The 21187-nt window shown below is 34.4% G+C and overlaps 1 protein-coding gene and 1 non-coding gene across 6 annotated transcripts; one reads left to right on the top strand and one right to left on the bottom strand.

The window, feature by feature from the left end:
* Positions 1238–21052, bottom strand: LOC109718204. Of its 5 annotated transcripts, XM_020244290.1 has the most exons (10): positions 20232–20466; positions 18570–18614; positions 17521–18482; positions 17038–17098; positions 16524–16639; positions 12489–12579; positions 11224–11271; positions 10941–11046; positions 9668–9731; positions 1238–1256 (listed from the first exon to the last, which is right to left on the bottom strand). In XM_020244290.1, exons 2-8 carry the CDS (start codon positions 18570–18572, stop codon positions 10999–11001), a joined length of 1329 nt encoding a protein of 442 aa, XP_020099879.1. In that variant the 5' UTR covers positions 18573–18614; positions 20232–20466; the 3' UTR covers positions 1238–1256; positions 9668–9731; positions 10941–10998. The 5 variants fall into 5 exon arrangements, with proteins under 5 accessions (XP_020099879.1, XP_020099878.1, XP_020099877.1 ...); XM_020244289.1 differs by lacking the exons at positions 1238–1256; positions 20232–20466 and adding an exon at positions 20981–21052 and having other exon boundaries at positions 9552–9731; XM_020244288.1 differs by lacking the exon at positions 1238–1256 and having other exon boundaries at positions 9552–9731.
* TRNAM-CAU lies at positions 4811–4884 on the top strand. The gene has a single exon. It is a non-coding gene; the product is annotated as a tRNA-Met (tRNA).

Genomic DNA, 21187 nt, shown 5'->3' with positions numbered 1-21187 from the left:
GTGGCAATAGAGCCCGTTAGCTACCGATAGTAGTCCAGCTCAACTCTCTATTAATCATCTCTCTCTCTCTCTCCTCTCTCTCTCTCTCTCTCTTTCTCTATATATATATATATAGTAGAGCTACTATGCTATCAAAAGTATAAAGGATTTAGTGCTTCCGACTTTTTGGCCTTTAGATCAACCCCTTTGATCATTTCTAACATTTAGATTAATACTATTACCCTATGGGGACCACTCAACCCTAGGGGTACTACTCAATCCTAGGGGAGACCGCAATCATCCCAACTGTATAATTTTTGATCTATGGGTCAAAAAGTCGAAAACATAAAACTCTCTATGCTTCTGATAGCATAGTAGCTCTACACTATATATATATACACTATTAATAGTATGATATCAGGGAGGGTTGAGTGGTTTGTTGGTGAAATAATAATTAACTATTTGATCAATTAGTTTATTATTTATAATTAATTAGCTAATAAAAAATTAATTATTTATTGTATTTATACAATAACTAATATTTACTTTGATTAACTAATTAATATTTTGATTAATCTAATTATTTTCTCAACTAATTATCTAACTATTAAATAATTAATTTATTAATTTATTAATTATTAAATTACTTGTGGTTAACTAAATTATTAATTAACAGTATTCATTGTTAATTAATTTATTAATTAACATTTATGATTATCTAGCAATATTCATGATTAATTAGTTAAGTAAATAATAAATTAAATTATTATTTAATTCATATTTCTAAAATATTATCATTTTCAAACTATAGTAATTCTTATTCTCATTATTCAAATCTCACTATCCAAACGCTATTTTTCTATTTTTGAAAAAATTCAATTTTCATGTAAACAAAAAATTGTTCTTCTTCCTATGTATCTCAACAATTATCTCAAGAACTGTATCTATAACAAAGAATAACCAAGAACAGTTTATTCCTGAGACCCCTGATGTTAAGCATGGCCCTAAAACATGTCAAGTTTTCTATGCCATCCACTTTAGAATATGTATATGATGCCGAAAATAGACCGATTTAATATCACCCTTCAATACGAATTAGCAAAAGAAATACAGAGACCTCCGTGCTTGATAGTTCTGTTTTGGATGCTGGGACGTCCGAAATCGGCGATCGGTTCTGTCAGACATGATTTACAGTGTTTGAACTATCCAAAAATAAAACTTTATAATTTTTTTAATCTCGTTTGCGAGTGAACGAAGTTCAGCCTCAAAATGAGCGGCTGAAAATAAAAATCAAATAAAAAATAATGATAAAGGATTCAACTTTTAAATCAAACGTATTGATATAGCTCTTCATGATAAGTAGAATAATCTATTAAAATTTTATATAATTTAGATCGTTCTACACCATTGAACTAACAAAAGTGCCGCATTGTTCAATAAAATGGTCAATTTTGAGACATGTTGATCACTTAACAAATAATGTCGAAAAATTATAAAATTTGATTTCTAAATAATTTTAATAGCGTCGATTATATCTAACAAAATCAATCGTAGAATTGGATGTCCCATCATCGAAAACAACTTATAAGCACATAGGCAACCATACTTTCTAACTTTCTAAAGCATAAGAGCCGTATCATATATATATATATATATATATATATATATATATATAGGCTGTGGCTACTATACTATTATAAGTATTGGAGCCCTCGTACTCATAAGTTGTTTTCAATGATGGAGCTTCCGAATCGACGATCCACTTCGTTAAATATAATCTAGTGTATTTGAAACTTTTAGAAAATAAATTTCGTAAATTTTCGAAATCATAATAAAGTCCATCAAGTGGGCATAAAATGAATAGTCAAAATCAAACGACGTCGTAAAAAAGGAGGATCGGATCCTTCAATTCAAGATCGGAGTTATTGATCTTCATCTATGTAGTGAATAGAATTTTCTATCAAAAATTCAACAAATTTTGATTCTTTTACACTGTTAAACTAGCAAGTATCCCATACCGACCGTTAAAAATTGTCAAATTTGTGACCTCTTGATCATAAGATAAATAATGTCGAAAAATTATAAAATTTGATTTATAGAAGTTTTAAATGCTGTAACTAACGTTTAACGGGGTGGATTGTCGATTTGGAAGCTCTATCATCGAAAACAACTTATGAGTACGAGGACGATCATACTCATAATAGTATAGTGAGTGACTTATATATACTATATATAGTATTTATATATTATGTAATATATATATTTATATAGTATATATATATTGTCAGGTTACTATGCTATTTGCGAACCACTTTGTGCTCCAGTTTTCCACATTTAGATTACCCTTTTGATAGTTTTCAACGTTAGATATTTCTATTAAACAGCCAACCACTAACCTAGGAGGGCCCATTCGTAAGTAATCTTTAATCTCATATGTGACAAAAACTTGGGTAGCACAAGAATTGGTGCTATTATAGTTATTGAGCTAGCTATATATATATATATAAGTATATATTATATATTATATATATATTATATATTGCCTGGTATATTAATTATGAGTATTGAGCCCTTACTCATAAGTTGTTTTCGGATGATGGCGCATTCGATCGACATCACTTTATTAATGATTCTAGGTATTTGAAACTTCTTGAAAATAAATTTCGTTATTTTGAATATATAAAGGTCTATCAAGTGCATAAATTGAACTGGTATAAATTCAAACACGTTCAAAAAAAGGCAGATGAATCGGATCTTCAATTCAAGATCGGAGTTATTGATCTTTATCTATGTAGTGAATAGAATTTTCTATCAAAAATTCAACAAATTCCGATTCTTTTGCATTGTTAAACTAGCAAGTATCTCATACCGGCCGTTAAAAATTGTCAAATTTGTGACTTCTTGATCGTAAGGTAAATGATGTCAAAAAATTATAAAATTTGATTTCTAGAAGTTTTAAATGCTGTAAATAACGTTTAACGGTGTGGATCGTCGATTCGGAAGCTCTATTATCGAAAACAACTTATGAGTACGAGGGCGATCGTACTCATAATAGTATAGTAGCCGGACCCTATATATATATATAGAGCAAGGCTGGTATACTATCGGTAGCACGGAGGCCTCCGTGCTACCAAGTTATTTTCGATGATGTGGCTTCCAAATCGACGATCGGCTCCGTTAAACTTGATCTACACCATTAAAACTATTTAGAAACTAAATTTCATAATTTTTCGACATCATTTATCTATCAAACGAGTTGTCCAAAAATGAACGATTGAAAATAAAAATCTCATAAAAAATGATGATAAAAGACTTAAATTTAAGATCAGATATACTGATCTTACTCTAAATAGTGAAAAGAATTTTCTACAAAAATTTTATCAGATTTGAATTGTTTTACACCGTTAAATTCACAAACGCATCACATCTACCATTAAAATTATCAATTTTGGGACCTTTTGATCACTAGCCAAATGATATCGAAATATTATGAAATTTAGTTTCCAAATAGTTTTAATGGTGTAGATCAATTCTAACGAAGCCGATCGTCGATTTCGAAGCCACATCATCAAAAACAATTTGGTAGCATGAAGGCCTCCGTGCTACCGATAGTATACTAGCCTCTCATCATCAAAATCAAATTTCATACATTTTCGATATTGTTCTCTTATCCATTAAGTAGACACAAAAATAAACGGCTGAAAATGAATATTCTTTAAAAACTGATGATAGGAGTCTTGTAATCAAGATCAAGGGTATAGATCTTATTTTAAATAGTTTAAAGAATTTTCGAACAAAAATTCAATTAATTTGAATATCTTTACACCGTTAAACGAAAAAACGCCTCATATCGACCATCAAAATTACAAATTTTGAAACCCTTTGATCATTAGGCAAATGATGTCGAAAAGATTTGAAATTTGATTTGTAAACACTTCAAGTGGTATAAATCATATTCAATGGTGCCGATTGTCGATTTGGAGGCTCCATCATTGAAAACAAATGGGTGGCAATGGAGCCCGTTTGCTACCGATAGTATTCTAGCTCAACTGTATATATATATATATATATATATATATATATATATGGCTAATTTGATTCGATGGAGAGATAAGCCAGTGGCTCTTTCCATTGTACAAGCAAGATTGGTTGGATTAGCCCACTTTTCCATGGGTTATATATTCACTTATGCAGCTTTCTTGATTGCCTCCACATCAGAAAAATTTGGTTAATTTAGTTATTTATTGTTTTTTTATGTACTGTATCAGCAACAATTTCATTTGTTTCGATGGAGGGGGAGGATACGCCTTCTTATATTTTTACATCTAGGATCCGAACTGTATCATTGATAATAATAGGAACTGAACATTATGGCAAGAAAAAGTTTGATTCAGAGGGAGAACAAGCGGAAAAATTTGGAACAGAAATATCATTTGATTCGCCGATCCTCAAAAGAAAAAATAAGCAAAGTTTCATCGTTGAGTGAAAAATGGGAAATTCATGGAAAATTGCAATCCCCACCACGTAATAGTGCACCTATACGTCTTCATCGACGTTGTTTTTTGACTGGAAGACCTAGAGCTAACTATCGAGACTTTGGCCTATCCGGACACATACTTCGAGAAATGGTTTATGCATGTTTGTTACCGGGCGCAACAAGATCAAGTTGGTAAGGATAAAAATATCGTTTCATATTTGTATAGATCTCTATGATCTATGATCATAGAAGGGCCCTCTTTACCATTCTGTATAAATGGACTATTCTATTTGTATAGATATGGTAGAGGGGCGTATCCAATCTTTCTTCGCCCATTAGTTCCTAGTTCTTTAGCGCGGAGTAGAGCAGTTTGGTAGCTCGCAAGGCTCATAACCTTGAGGTCACGGGTTCAAATCCTGTCTCCGCAACATTTTTGTTTTTGGATGGTAGGCAAGGAAAGGGGGAAGATAGAACTACTATACTAACCACTATAGTAGTTAGTAGTTAGTATAGTAGTCAATTAATTTTTTATCTTTTTATCATAGTACATTACTTAATTATGATTATGGGCGGATAGCGGGAATCGAACCCGCATCTTCTCCTTGGCAAAGAGAAATTTTACCANATCTAATGAAATTTTTATAGAAATTTTTTTTCACTATTTAGAGTAAAATCAGTACCTCTGATATTAAATTCAAGTCTTTTACCATCATTTTTATGAGATTTTTATTTTCAGCCGTTCATTTTTAGACTATTCATTAGATAGGTAAATGATGTCGAAAAATTATGAAATTTAGTTTTCAAAGACTTTCAATAGTGTAAATGAAGTCGAACGGAGCCAATAGTTGATTTGGAAGCCACAACATTGACAACAATTTGGTAGCACGAAGGTCTCCGTGCTACCGATAGTATACCAGCCCCTCCCTCCCCCTCTCCCCGTCTCTCCTATAAATCTATGCCTTTGATCATTTTCACCCGTTAGATTATACTATTCAACCAACTACCCACTCAACCTTAGGGAGCCTATATCATCCTAACCACACATCTTTTAATCCAATCGCAAAAAATCTACAAGTACTAATAATTTGGTACTTTTAAAAGCACAGAAGCTCAATTCTATATATAGAGAGAGAGAGAGAGAAAAAAAAAGAGAAAGTTCGGCTACTATACTATCGATAGTATCAATCTCTTGGTGTTATCAAGTTTTCCACCATTAGATCTACCCTTTTGACCATTTTTATCTGTTAGATCATACTATTCAACCAACCACCCACTCAACCCTAGAAGACCACTATCATCCTAACCGCACATCCTTTCATTCAACGGTCAAAAACTCAATAGCACCAAATACTTGGTACTATCGATATTATAGTAGCAAAATTATATATATATTGCTAATTTATATAAAAAACCCATCGATTTTGTATTTTTGCAAAGATGAACCACCTTTTTAGATTTTGCAGATTAGGTCTATATTTTCAATAAACTAACCAAAAAAATACTTATTCCTCTTTCTCTCTCCTTTCTTTCTTATTCATTTTTCTCTTCCCTCTTTGTCCTTTTTTATTCTTGGCATCCCTTCCTTTCCTTCTCATCTCGCTTCCTCTCCTTTCTCCTCCTCTACCACTAGCATGTCGATGTCACGATCTTCTTCATTGCCTCACCCACACCTCCGCCGACGTCAACAATGACGTTGTGGGCTCAGATATAGCACAAGTTATGAAGGTAAGGCTGCAGTGGAGGACGTGGCTGTGGACAGCAACAAGGATGCTGCAAGATTTAAAAGCGACGAGAAAGAAGAGTGCATCGAAGGTGTGGGGGTGGAGGGGTGGAAGTGTGTTGGGCGAGGGAGGGGGTACAATAGTGGAAAAGAATGCAAAAAATGAAAGAAAAAAAAAAGAAGAAGAAAATAAAAATATATTTTTTCTTCTCCTATAAAAGCCACCATGCGCTGCAACCACTACAGGAAAGGCCAAGAAGTAAAAAAGAAAAAAGAAGTTATACTATTTGAGACTTAGTTATATTATTTGATGCTAAGTTGCACCATTTAAAACTATTTGAGACTAAATTGCACTGTTTGAAAAGTTGGAACTTAATCTCAAATAGTTTTAAATGGTACCAATTCTAGTCCTATACTTCCAAGCATTTCTCGACTAGCAAGTGCTTCCATTCGATAGACATGCGAGGGAGACTCTTATGTGGAGAGCTAAAGTCGAAAAAACTGCCCCCACCCCTAATGCGCGCTCCCTACCCATCTTCCTCAAGTACTGCGACACTCTCATCGCCGTCACCGCCGTCAACAATCATGCCCTCTGTTGTAGCCTCATCTCCACGACCTGCGTTATATCCGAGCCCGCATTGCCACTACCGCAGTTGCAAAGATGTGGGCGAGGTTAGAAAGAGGAGCAGGCATTGAGGTGGGGGCAGTGGGGAAGGAAGAGGAAGGAGAGAAAGTGAGAGGATAAAGATATATAAGATAAACGAAAGAGAAAGAGAAAAAGGAATAAGAATAATTTGATCAGTTTACTAAAAATTTAGACTTAATCTGCAAAATCAAATGCTTCTAATTGCACTACATAATCGATGATTACGATTTTCAACTTTTGGATGAAGGGTTGTGGGGTTAGGATGATAGTAATTCCCCTACAAAAACCATAAAAATCTCCCAAAGTTCCAAAATTACACCTAGCGACAACAATATCTTGTTAATATCCTTTAAGGAAGATAAAGTCAGCATTAAACTTAATCTAGAGTATTTGAAGTAGGTGGACTTCGAATTTTATGATTTTTCAGATTCTTATTGTAATAACCCGACCCGCTAGCAATAATAACTTGTTGGGTCCAAACCGCCGACCCAAAATGCATAAACCCACTTATTATTACTAGCGTGTAGGCCTTATATGTTCTAATGAGAATCATTTTTCCACCTGATGTGAGACTATTAGGGCGTTACAGACTCTCCCTGTTTAGACCCTGATGTCCTCGTCGGCTCCAAACCAGATCACAGATACAGACCAGAATTACTATGCGATGTGAGATTCTAGAGGTGGCTCCTAAGGATTCAAGATGTGACTCCCACCAAATTCGTTGGTATAGCACTTTGCCCCGCATAGCACTTAGCTCTCACACTTCCGGCTGGTATTCGCCTCTGATACCAATTGTAATAACCTGACCCGCTAGCAATAATAACTCGTTGGACCCAAACTGTCGGCCCAAAATACTTAAATCCGGTTATTATTACTAGTGTGTAGACCTCATATATTCTAATGAGAATTATTTTCCCACGCGATGTAGGACTATTGGGGCATTACACTTATTACATCAAGTGGCACCGGTGAATGTGAAAATCAAATAACTACTAAAATAGAGGTTAGAATTCTTCAATTCATGATCGATGTTCTTGACGTGATCTAGCTAGTGGAATATATTTTATAAATAAAGGAATTAAATCTAATATGCCATCTAAAACTTCAAAAATATCAAATTTATTTCTGGTTGACAAAAATACCTAGAAAAAAAATGCTTCAAATATCCCTTTGCCCTCTAGAATTCATTAATGGCATTGGAATTTTAGAATAGTATTTTTGAAAACAAAAGGTAAATTTAAAAGTTGTAAATAGTAGTAAGTAGACCCGACAATCTTTACCCATACCCGAGGATACTCACAGGTTACCAGCAAATTTGCGGGTATAGGTACTAGTTTTGCTTACCCAAAAAATTATGGGTAAAACGGATGAATACCCGTTGAATTATGGACATTTTGGGCAACCGCGGGTATCCATGAATACCCGCATATATTTTTTAATTAAAAAAATTCTATTCCTAATTTATTGTCTTCATACATGAAAACTATATTAATTTTGTATCATGAAAGTTTAAAATTATAAACTACTTTTACATTATATAATTTAAGTGTTTTAAGACTTTATATTGTTTATTGTATGGTGTGATATTTCAAACACAATTTATGTTATGATTTTTGAAAATTACATATACCAATTTTGCTTTAAGAAAGTATAAGAGGAAAAAAAAAAAAGAAAAAAGAAAAAAGAAAAAAGAATATCTTGCGAAGAACCCGCATACCCGCCTGCCTGCAGGCAGGTATGGGTAAAGATATTGGCACCCAAAACTTTATGGATAAATTTTACCCATACCCATATAATCTACGGTACAATAACCCACCCGCAGTTTACCTAACCCGCCTGTTTGCCAGACACAGTAGTTAAGGGTATATGAGAAAAAACCTCTATAATAAAAAACCAACAAAATTAAACAAGAGGGGCTCATATTGCCCATTACAAATTACCAATTTTGGGTACCTTACAATCACAAAGTACATAATTGACAAAAACCACTTAAAGCTTCTCATCACTTTTAACTACTTCAGATCAAGTTTAACGGTACTGATCATCGATTTAGACAACCCATCATCCAAAACAACTTGTTAGGGCCAAAGCCTCTACCCTCTTTATAGAATACTAAGAATAGTTGGGACTCAAAAGTTTCTATTCCAAGAATAGAAACAAAAAGAGCTTTGATAAGATCTCAAGATTAGGTAGATATCCTCATTATATTTGCCCCATAATTGATGAATATTTTATTACTCTTGAGGATAGCATTACTCCATCCTTGGCCATCCTTAGCCATAGAGCTCCCCTATGAGCCAACTATGAAAAAGGAGTCGACTCGAGCTCGATTGTGTTTCGATCCACAAAATATATGAGCCAACTACGAAAAAGGAGTCGACTCGAGCTCGATCGTGTTTCGATCCACAAAACAAAGTGGAATCACGAAAGTGCTTACGAGGTTGAGTAATAGCGTGCATCACGCATATTTGCCATATGCACCATCGATCGAGATTCATCGCGAGTCATCATCTCATACTATGACAACACGACCGAATCCATTGTGACTCACGGGGATATTTAGGGCGCACAACTCAGAAGATATCTACCACTCTATTCTCAAAACAAGAGCACATTGAATACAACAACCAACATTTGCGAGCCACTTAACATCATTTTTAGCTTCGTCGTATTAAACACGAGAAATCCAAAAGCACTTTAGAGCAAGTACTAAGAGAATGGGGGTGAGGTGAGTCAACAAAAAAAGGGATTCGAGTTTCTACGGCAAGTGAATTCCTTTTTCAAACTATGCACGAGCATAAAAGAGTCAAATTTAGTATCAAAATCATAAAAAAAAAAAACTCACGATTGACGGTTATGTACGTCACTTGAAGCTTCAATAGTTCTTGAGCAATAAAAACCCAAAAATCCTGCAAAAACGAGATGACCATTAGTCTCAAAAGGACCCGCACCACCCGCACCGACATCCGCTTGAGAATATGACCCATCAATGTCAAGTATGAGTTCTCCCGAAATCAAAAGGCCTCTATTGCCTCTATTGATGGATTCCAATTTGCGGGAGTTTCTATTGTCAAAGGTTATGTAAGAGTGCAATAAAGGAGTAAGATGTGGGCACACAAAGAACGAATACAGAAAGAACTAGTTTAGCAATCAATCAAAGCCGAAACAATTCATAGTAGATTTAGTTCCTACGTGCCCTAGCTTCTAGAAGATTGGAATAACTCTATACTAATGAAACATTTAACAATCTAGAGCTGTTGTTGTGGCATAGACGACATGAGTTCCTCAACCCAAGAACAGTTGGTTCCAAATTGGAAGTTTTCTATCAAGGTCCGAAGTTTCCACCGACATTTCTAGCGAGGTTTGAAGTTTCAAAATGATGGAGTTTTCACTTGAAACTAATTAGCATCTGGCTCGGCCGAAAACCCTCCATATAGAGCACTAGCAACCTGTCATATCAACCTTATTTACTTTCATATCATTTCCCACATCAAAACTTCAAAAATATCTTATTTATCCCTTGGTGGACCAAAATACCCTTGTTGATTTTAAAAAATTCCTTCAAATATCCCCATTTCTCCTAGGGTTTATTAGTGGGATTGGACTTTAGAAGGATACTTTCGTAAATTTAGGATAAATTTGAAATTTTTGAATAGTAGTAAGGGGTAAATAAGCAAAAGCCTCTTCAAATAAATATCCTCACTTCCCTTTTAATCTAATCTCGAGATACTCGCGTAATTCCTTTCTTGGCTGGAACAACTGAAATTAATCTGAATCTGCTTTTAACAATACTCTTGGGACTCCTCAATTTCTACTTAACCGATAGTGGGAAGCTGTTTTGAGTATTTTAAAAACTTCACCAAAAAGCCCTACTAAAAACAACACTTCTGCAGAAGCTCCATCTGATCAAACAAAGCTTCATTTGGATGGTTTCTTCTCCAACATAGTTGCACGAATGAAATCGGCTCCCCATTGCTCTAGACGGGTCGCAAATAAATCCCGGAACACATTATTCCTATCCCATCCTGTATTATTACCACCCTAGAAACCAACCGAAGATACAAGCGCAGATCAAATTCACGCACGAGATGTTAATTATAGGAAGTATAGCAACTTACTTTATATCTGTTCGCGGTCCTGTAGCACAGCGCGACAACTCCTATTCCCGGTTATCGTCTATATTTGGTTTGATTTCTTCTTTTTATTGCTAAGACGACACCGGAGCTGCAGACACATTTCATGTTCATTGAGTAAAAAAATGAAGTACAACCGACCACTCTATAGCAAAAGTTGAGCGCAAACCAAGTACTTGGACCAACTATTTGGTATCGTCGATAATAAGGAGCCGCTCGTGCAAAACTAATATAATACTCGCACAATTTTAGATGTTTATGAAATTACCTTTTTTATATATTTCAGCTGCTTAAGAACCTCATCTGTCTCCAACTCCTGTAAATAAAATAACGACATAATTACTAAAAGACCGTAAGCTTGATTAATTATTATAGACGGAGACAAAATCAAATGGTAAAAAGGAAATGAACTCACAAAAACGCATATATGAAGTGAAAGGCATAAAACAGATATGCTTTAATTGGGGGGCATAAATTGTAAATATGTTTTATATTGAAATTTTCATAGACAAACTTGTATTGGATAAACAGATATAGAAGAACATATAAAACCACCTTTGCCGAGTCCTGCATAGTGCTAAATTGTCAATTAGTAATTTAATCCATGAATTTTAACCCTTTAGGAAATTAGTCCACAAATTTCAATAATCAAAAATTGAAACATCAAGGAATTAAGCATTTTAAATTGTAAAAAATCATAAGAAACCATAACCAAGGAATTAAGTATATCAACGTGAACAGAAGGATATCTATAACAGTAGAAAATGTATGGATAGTCCCTGTATTATCCTGATATTACTGCTTGGTCCTTGTAATTTTCACTTAAACACTTTAGCCCTTGAACTTTCTTATAATTTGCAACTTCATCTTGGACCTCGAAAAGATCTAATTTCCCAATAACTATTTCACCCCTCCTATAAAATGGCTTTCTCATTTCATTCAGGGATTTAATTGCGATATGCGTGTAAGTGAAAATTTGAGAAAAGACTGGTGAATTATAACACCCCTAGGATTTGGTATAGTCTTATATAAGATATAATAAGGCTAAACCTCTAAACCTAACTATAGCATGTTGGGCAGTGACTAGGCTCAAGAGGTTAAGAAGGTTAATCGTGCTAGAATTAGAGTAATTATAGAATGGGTGACTCTCTGAGAAGTAGGGCGTCACAGTTGTTATCAGAGCCAATCACTAACCGGAACAGTGTGGGTGGAGCACGGCTCCCTATAAAGTCGGCTAAAGCTAGATCGTCTGGTGCTTTTAAGTGTGCTTGAGTCTAACGAGAACATCAGGGCTTAAAGGGAGAGGAATGTGACACCATAGGACTTGGTATAGTCCTATATATAAGATATATTATAGCTAAACTTCTAAACCTAGCTATAGCATGTTGAATGGTAGCTAGGCCAAAGAGATTAAAAGGGCTAATCGTGCTAGAACTAGTCTAGGATGGGTGACCCCTGAAATGGGGCATCACACAAATATTAGAAACTATAAGGACTATCAGTACATTTTACCAGTATAAAATGAGCAATCACCTGAGGAACAACACAATCAGCATGGGTCGGATCCCAAGGAATGGCACATGAACAATCCCAATCGTCAGTTTGAACGGCAAAAAGAGGTGCCCTGTAAAGGATTTAGGACACACATTAAATTAGCGAGACATGCATAAGAACCAAAAATGGCACTTTGAAAGAAATAATTAAAAATAGAAAATAAAAAAGTCCACTATTTTTCAATTTTGTGCAATTTAGGACCTTATATATATACTAGTGCAGGAACTCGCACAATGCAGTGAGTAGCTATTGTCGAAGTAAAATTATAGTTTTTATTTATTTTTTCTCTTTAATAAGTTCTAGAGCATTATTTTCCTTAGTCTTTTCTGTTACAAATTATTGTGTCCCTACAGTAAAATTTTTTTTTTTCTATACTTACTACTTACAACATAACTGTATAAATTAATCAATTAAAGTTTTACATATCTAATTATATTACCAGCTACAGCAGAACAAAGAATGAATAATATACTAATAGAGTAAAATATGTACTGATTTACTGTCTCATTTGACTATACATCTTTTGATACATGTTGTTCTGTTCAACTTGGTGTGTGTTATTGATAGCATATGCAAATCAAGCTGCGGCAAAATAGTATTTTATTTTTCTTTTTCTTCTTTTGCCATTGATTGTCCTGCTAGTGCTGTTGGTTCTTTTTCTGCTTTTTTTGCCATCAATTGTGCTGCTATTTCTGAGAGAAAGGTAGCGTGCTACCCGCTTACTGCAACACGCCTTAAGAAAGACAAAGCAAACTTTGCTATAAATTTAGAGGGGGAGAAAGAGTGTGCATTCAGTAATCATCATTTATGTTACGTAATATATAGTATCCTTATATAGCATGAGATACTAATACTAAATATGTCGTAACAATTTATATTAATCAAACTTTAATTGTCAACAAAGATGAGTTGTAAATTTTGTTTTTTTATCTCTATATATTACATGCAAATGCATAATATTATAATTCTTTTTCCATGAATTTAGTAAGGACAAATGATCCCATTTAGCGTATATTATTATATAATTGTATATAATACTAAAAAGAGTGGACATCTTTGCTACAAATGGAAACAAATAAAATATATAGAATAATTTGATCTTCTGTTGATTTCACCATCTAATTAACTATGAAATTCAACAGAGTTGGATGATGAAGCAATAAAACAGAAAATGATGGCGACCATCAAGAACTTTTAGGAAAGCATATATCATACATTTAAATGCAGAAAACGTGGCCTTACGGCCGAGAAAATATAATTAATGGATAAAAAGGGACATTAGATTGGCATATAAACTTATTGGGAAAAAAGAAAAATTTGTGAATACAAAGTGTGTGTTACCTCCGTCCAGCAAACAAAAATAAAAAAAATAAGAAATTTAAAAAAAAAAGAAAAAAAGTTGTGAAAAAGATAAGAGTATTACATAGAGATTTGAAAGAAATTTGAGAAGAAGACTTACATAGGCATTTCATGAGTGGATAAAAGTAAATAAAAGTTTCCTGATATAAGTATAAAAATTCCAGTCAATCTTTGAAAAAGTTCATACAACAAAAATTTTCAACTCACATTGAAAATTACCATAACTAAAATAATGGATGGCAGTTTTAATAACTTCTCACTGAACATAAAATTTCAAATCAGAATGCCTAGTTTCAAAATATACAATTTTTATTATTCATTTTTGTTAGACAGCTAATTGCCGCTTTCTATATATGAATAGAGAAACTATTTCGAAACCAAGCCAAATATCACTAACTTGAAAATCATTTGAGAAGTTCATATTTTGAATTATTTGTGAAAAAAACTGAAAATGTGAAGATCAAATCTTATTTAATATATCATCTCAGTAGAAAAATGTAAAATATTAACATCTCAAAAAAATTTAAACAAACATTTATGCTATACTCTTAATACTGCTAAATAGAAAGAGAGTAGCTACTAATCACATAATATATGGCAAAACTTTTAAGGAACAGGTTTTCTAAGAAGAATATTTCTGCTGTATATGGTCTATAAGGACAGACGATATAAACCTCATATTTCACTCAAGAGTAAATTGTTTTCCGTACTCAATAAAGAAATGCCACTGAAGAAACTTTAATGCAAAAATTAAGGAAAGATACTAACTATTAAAGGAATTCAAGAAAAAAATTTTCTGTTGTAAGGAAAGACTCTACTGCAAAAAATAAGGAAAGACTCTAATTTAATTGTTGTTCCTACTAAATAAGAAATTTCACTGAAACAAATCTTATGCAAAAAATAAGAAAAGACCCTAACTAAGGAAATTTGAATTAATTTACAATTATTGTAAATCTATTTTGAACTAATATATTGATGCCTCAATTTATAACAATGAAATAACCGGGCAACTTAAAGATTAAACTCAATACTACAACAGCTACACATTTCAAATTTAGGTATGCTGGAAATAAGAAAGTCACAAATTTGCCTTTATAATTTAGCAGAAGCAATAGAACAAAAATAGAACAATCATAGAAGATATGTTATTTCACATAACAAAGAAGTAAATTAATAAACAAACTATCATACTACAGCAATAATAAAAACTCAATTTTAGAAGTCTTAAAAAGAAACCCAAAATACTAACTAATTGTAGACAGTAAAAGCATCACCAAAATATGAGAAGACCATATTTCAATTTATGTCTACCATTCTGAGCATTCATCTTAGCAGAGGCTATCAATTACATTGGAGGATCATTCATTGAAAGTGGGCATTTAATTTAAAATTGGAGTAACAGCATCATAGCATTTGAGGGTGGATGAATTATATAGGCATCAAAATGAAAGGAAATGAATGCCCCAAATAGATAGTGGAGGGATGTAACGGCAAGGGTAGAGGGAAATCAATAAATTTATTTATTTATTGGAGGTGACAGTTAGCAACAATGGGGAAAGAAGGGAAGGGGAGCAGATGGATGAATTATATAGGCATCAAAATGAAAGGAAATGAATGCCCCAAATAGGTAGTGGAGGGGCAGATGGATGAATTATATAGGCATCAAAATGAAAGGAAATGAATGCCCCAAATAGGTAGTGGAGGGATGTAACAGCAAGGGTAGACGAAAATCAATAAATTTATTTATTTATTGGAGGTGATAGTTAGCGACAATGGGAAAAGAAGGGAAGTGGAGCAGATGGGTGAAGGAGGGGGTGCCACGTGGCAAAAGTATTGAGGATTCATATTATTTAATAGATTTAATAGATATATATATATATATATATATCAAGGATTTAAGTGTCGTGGCACGAGGTCGTGCCGAAAACTTGTCGGCACGGTACGGCACGGTGCGTGCCGATGCATGCCGGTCAAAAAAAATTGTGTGCCAACACATAATAGCATGAAATATTTATTTTCTTTAGCAACAAAATATTCTAACTATTTATTATGTCTTTTTATCACATCTTTCGAACTTTATTGAGAAAATTACTTACTAATTTAAATAATAAAGGGTTTTGAGCTGTGCCATCGGCACGGGGTCTGTCGTGCAGGTATCTTGTTGGCACGGTACGGCACGGTGAATACAGCCCGTGCCGACGGGCACTTAAAACCTTGGTATACAACATGAGTTTGTCGTTAAAAACACAAACATATGAAGAAAGATATGCTCTATTGCCAATGGAGAATTGGCTTTAAAGGCACATTTGAACTCAAGGTATGAGGGAAATGTAAATGCAACATTGTCTTTTTAAAAATTTTATTTTTTATTGAGAGAGAGAGAGTGGTAGCATGCTAACTGCTTCGTTCATTTTTTTAAAAAAATTAACTTAGCTAGAAATGTGAAGCAATTAGGCTTCGAACTTGGAACCTCAAATACCAACCATCAAGCCTATAGCCAACTGCGCTAGAGCCAACTGCGCTAGAGCCAACTGCGCTAGATACAATTGGTAAAATGCAACATTGTTGTATCTCAAAGAGAGCATTATCACTACTTACATCGAGAAAATGTAACCTAATTTAAATTATACTTTGATTCTATGAAGAGTTTTTTACCTGCGCCACTTTCCACAAACCATTTCTTTGTCAGTTTCGCTTGAGACAATCTTTTCTCGACATTGGATCCAGTTATTTATCATCCCTGATTTGACCTTACTGTCACTCTTCAAATCCTAAGTGACAAAAAAGAAGACATGCTAAGCGGAAATGTTTATGACAACACAAGATTAGGGCAAATTGCACCATAACTTCAGTTTCATCCCCTAATCTTTGTGATTTGCTATAATCTTGCCCTTAGATCATATTCCTCTAAATTGGACAAAAATATCTATGCAAACATTTCGAACGACCAACTGAGCGACTTTTAGACTTCTTTTGTAGAGATTGAATAAGCATTTCATCCAACTTAACTGAGGAATCTGATGAAAAGAGTAAGATTGCAATGGATCGCGAATTACAAACTCAATTAGTAACAATCAAAAAGTTGAGGACCAAAGTGAAACTTCCTAAAAAGTTTGGAGACTCTTAGTGCAATTAATCCCTTAAGGTTTATTGGGTCCGTAAGGCTTACGGAAATGTTACTGAATTCAGCAGGATCAACTTCAGAGGGCTCACCGAGACAATCATGAGTACTGCAAAAACAGTAATTATGAAGAATATATCAAGGAATATTATGGGTGATGGGAGAAACTCGTAAACAGTAAACACAAACAGTGCTAACTGCAATATGAAAATCCTCTGTCGAGATAATTAGATGTTAGTTTAGCTGCTATTTACTTCACGTAGTTTGATCCTGATATCCGTTAGGTTTTCAGTTTCAATTTAAAACAATTTAGTCATAAATTTGTTATATGTTATTAGGCATAAATGACAACAACGCCAAACTTTGAGTACCGAACTTGTTATTAAGCCTAAAGTTTTCTGAAGTTGTTGTGCGATAACAAAATGTTGCTACCATTTTTCACCTTTATACTAAATACAACAAACTTTTGCTTTATATCTGTAGAATGGAAAATAGATAAAAGAATGAGACTAAGAGTAAAAGAAAACATACTCTGTGATTAGACCATTCCATTCCAGAACTTCTACTTGGAAATCTTTCCCAATTCGAACCCCAGTTGTATATGGCTGAGTATCTTTCAACATTAAAGCAATAGGACGTATACCCCTTCGAGATACTTGATTCCTGTTTCCATCTAGTTCGTCTTTGGGTTTTAAAAGTTTCGCGCGTAAGTGCTTAGGTTTTTTTCTAAAACAAACTTGGCAGTACCACTCATCGACTGGCAATTTCTTTCCTCTACGATTGCAGCAAGATAAATGAAATGCCTCCTCGCAAAGATCGCAGATCAGCATCTTTGACGAGCATTCCGAAACCCCACATTTTATGCATTTTAACGATTTCTCATAGTCAATTTCACATTGGTCATCTATAGAATCACAATTTTCTCGAGCCCGTTCTTCCGGGAGGAGTCCACTACTTTTGAGGACATGAATGCAGAGTTCCCTTGTTGATGCGAATCCTTCAAATGGTTCTTTCGTCTTACTATCTACTTTCTCAACCACAGATGATCGAAGTTCCGCATTAGCTTTCGGCGATGACCGCCTATCATTACTGACATTGTTTTCCCCGTTGTTTGCAATCTGTTCAATCTGCGAGTTTGCAGCCATGAACGGCACTTCCTGATGACTTTTTCCACTATCTACCAAGGTTTGAGATCCGTGAAACTCTTTCATAGGAGCACTTGAGGAGACAACAGACGCTCTCTCGATATCACAGCTAGCACCTCTGCTTGTACTTTCTTCGAGCAAGAGAGTGATTGTGTTCTTACCCAAGTTCTTCCTTTTGTACATAGAGCCATTCCTTCTAGATGCATAGATATGGCACATGCTTTTAGTATTTGGCAAATCAGAGAAGCTTGACGGCGAAACTGAAAATCTGGTAACAGGTCTTCTATGACCAACCTGGGAACATCTATCACTTCTTGGAGACATCAATTTAACTTTCACCACCTGTGGCTGATTACAAGTTGATCGTTAAGCTTGTTTCCATGCTCAGTTGGAAACCATTATGATGCTTTCATATAAGTGAGGGGAAATATATACCATAAACCGTCGTTATATTTGAGTGACTTTACTTGATTCCAACTCCTGCAACATTTAACAAGAAAGAAATATCATTTGAAATTTCAAAACCATCTAAGATATGAAAGAATCGAAACAAAATTAGGTGACAGTAAGTTGGAGAGAACTATAAATTAAGCAAATTGCAGCCAAAGCAGTGAGAACTTGGTGATCACTCGGGCAATGTGGTTATGAATTACTCCTTAAAAAACATTTTTAAATATAGTAAAACTAATTGCAAAATGAATGTATGACAATATTAATATATACGATGCACACACATTGGGTACTTCTGTATATAAGAGGCACGAATGACGACTGCAGGGCGGTAAAGTGGAACTCGCACTACCATGAATCAAACCACAAGAAAGAAAGAATGACTTGGATATAAACCACCCACATCCAAGATGTGCAAGAAGATAGATAATAGTGAACGCAAAATAAATTGAAAATCCACGAGCACAAGGGTTTTCTTTTACATTGCCACACCGCAACGATGGGCTCATGGGCACATCAACAACACATTAGGAATTTACCCTTATTATTATACCTTTATTGATACAAGAACAAGTATGAAGCAGGCCTAAATAAGAATAGGCCGCTATTTGGACGCTCTGATACCAACTGATGCAGGCCGAAAATGCTGTAGTAAGTTTTGTAGCTGTGGTATTATAGCAGTGGACTCTGTAGCAATAGGTGAAAGAGGGAAAAAGGAGAATAGAGAGAAGAAGAAAGGGAATGAAGAAGAGAGAAGCCACAAAGGCAAAGATCAAAATTTTCATAACCAAAGACTCTCCATCTACAACAGGCCTTGGACCCTATTTATAATAAAAAAAAAAACACCTAATTCTAATCCTAATCAAATCCCAAGATTTTAGTGATTTTCCTGATACAAATATATCTTATCCTAATTCTAAACTTCCAAAATCATGTTCCTAATTTTTAGGGATTTATTCGGTACAGAAAGATCCTGAAAAATCTTTTAAGATTCACTATAACAAATTAACCAAAATAAAAATTCCGAAAATTAGGGAAAAAAAATTAACTTTTAATCTGTGGTTGATTTCTTGACTGCATCAAAATCCTCTCTAATACAACAAATCCTGCCTTAGAAAGCTTTTGAGATGCCTTTAAAGTTCAAAACACCCCTAAAGACCTAATCTCAAACAAGAAGAACAAAAGAGAAACCCTAAACCTTCTCTTGACCTCTTTTTCTTCACCCCAAGGAATGAGAACCCAAGAGAATGCCTTCACCTTATGATCTATACATGAAAAGCTCCCTCATAAACCCCATTAAGCCCAAACATACTAGTAGGCTAGGCTAATCAAGCAAAAAATCACCAAACTCAAAGAAACAAAAATAGCCTAAGGGCATTGTTGGCCTAGATTCTACTTTTGCTTTCAACTGCAGTCACCTCTAACAGAGTATTTGGCAAATGACTAAACATGAAATAAGATCATATATATATCTGATATTAAAAGCTCTAATTTGAAACTTCTACTTTCGATACAAAGAGGAGTCATTGGCGAGGATTTAGCATAGTGCTTCTTCGAATACTGCTACTGGAATAATACTTTATCAAACAGCACTACATCCTACGTAGTGAGGCCAAACAAACACTTAAAAGAAGAAAAGAATTTAACCTTGATTTGATCCAAAACAAGGCCTTGCAAGAACCCAACTTCCTTCTCTTTCCAAAACCATCTCCAGGATATTATTAAATTTTACTGCAGGAAGATCCTTGCAAACCCTCCTCCCTTTGCCCCTATTTCTCTCTCCCAAAGAAGAGAGAGAGAGAGAGAGAGAGAGAGATAGAGAGAGGAATAAGCCCTACAAATTCCCCAAACCACAACAGCCCACTTCTCTTCTCTTCTCCTTTTCCTTAGCAAATAAATAAAGAACTCCTCTTTCACATACCCAAAATGCCCTTTCAGTTACTATATATATATATATATATATATATATATATATAAGAGTTGGTTACAGCCCACAATAGCCCATTTATGGCCCAAATAAATGAGATCAAGAGAGAGAGAGAGAGAGAGAGAGAGAGAGAGAGGGGAAGAGGAAGAGGTGATTTAGAAACCCACCTCTGAATCAAATCTTGATGATGAACTACAACAAGAAATCTAAAATGCATTATTTGAAGAACCTGATATTCAACAATCCAGCAAAAACAGATATACATGGAAAAACAAATCATGATTGCAAAAAAAAACAAAAAAAAAAGGGTTAGGAATCATCAAGAGAATCAACCTCTCCTTCTCCTTCAAAACCAAGATTCCAAGAATTAGCAAATCCCTTTTGGTAAAAAAAAAAGAAGAGAAATGGTAGATCAAGGAGAGAATTAAGCGGTTTGTGTCACCAATTAAAAAAGTTCTATCTAGCTTACCCAGTTGATATGCTCAGAATTTACAAGCCTCTTCCCCTTCCGCCCTGTGGGAAAAAGTTGACACCCCTTTGCAAGGAACCCTAGAAAAAAAAAAAAAAGTTCTAAGAAAAATGCTACTTGTACACCTATATATAGAGTTGAACTAGAATACTCTCAAAAGCATCAAAAAAATGGTGCTTTTGAGTTTTGAGCCATTCGATGGAGAGA

This window comes from Ananas comosus, linkage group 12, assembly GCF_001540865.1.
Source record: "Ananas comosus cultivar F153 linkage group 12, ASM154086v1, whole genome shotgun sequence".
Lineage (NCBI taxonomy): Eukaryota > Viridiplantae > Streptophyta > Magnoliopsida > Poales > Bromeliaceae > Ananas > Ananas comosus.
This window is presented reverse-complemented; position numbering and strand designations above follow the sequence as displayed.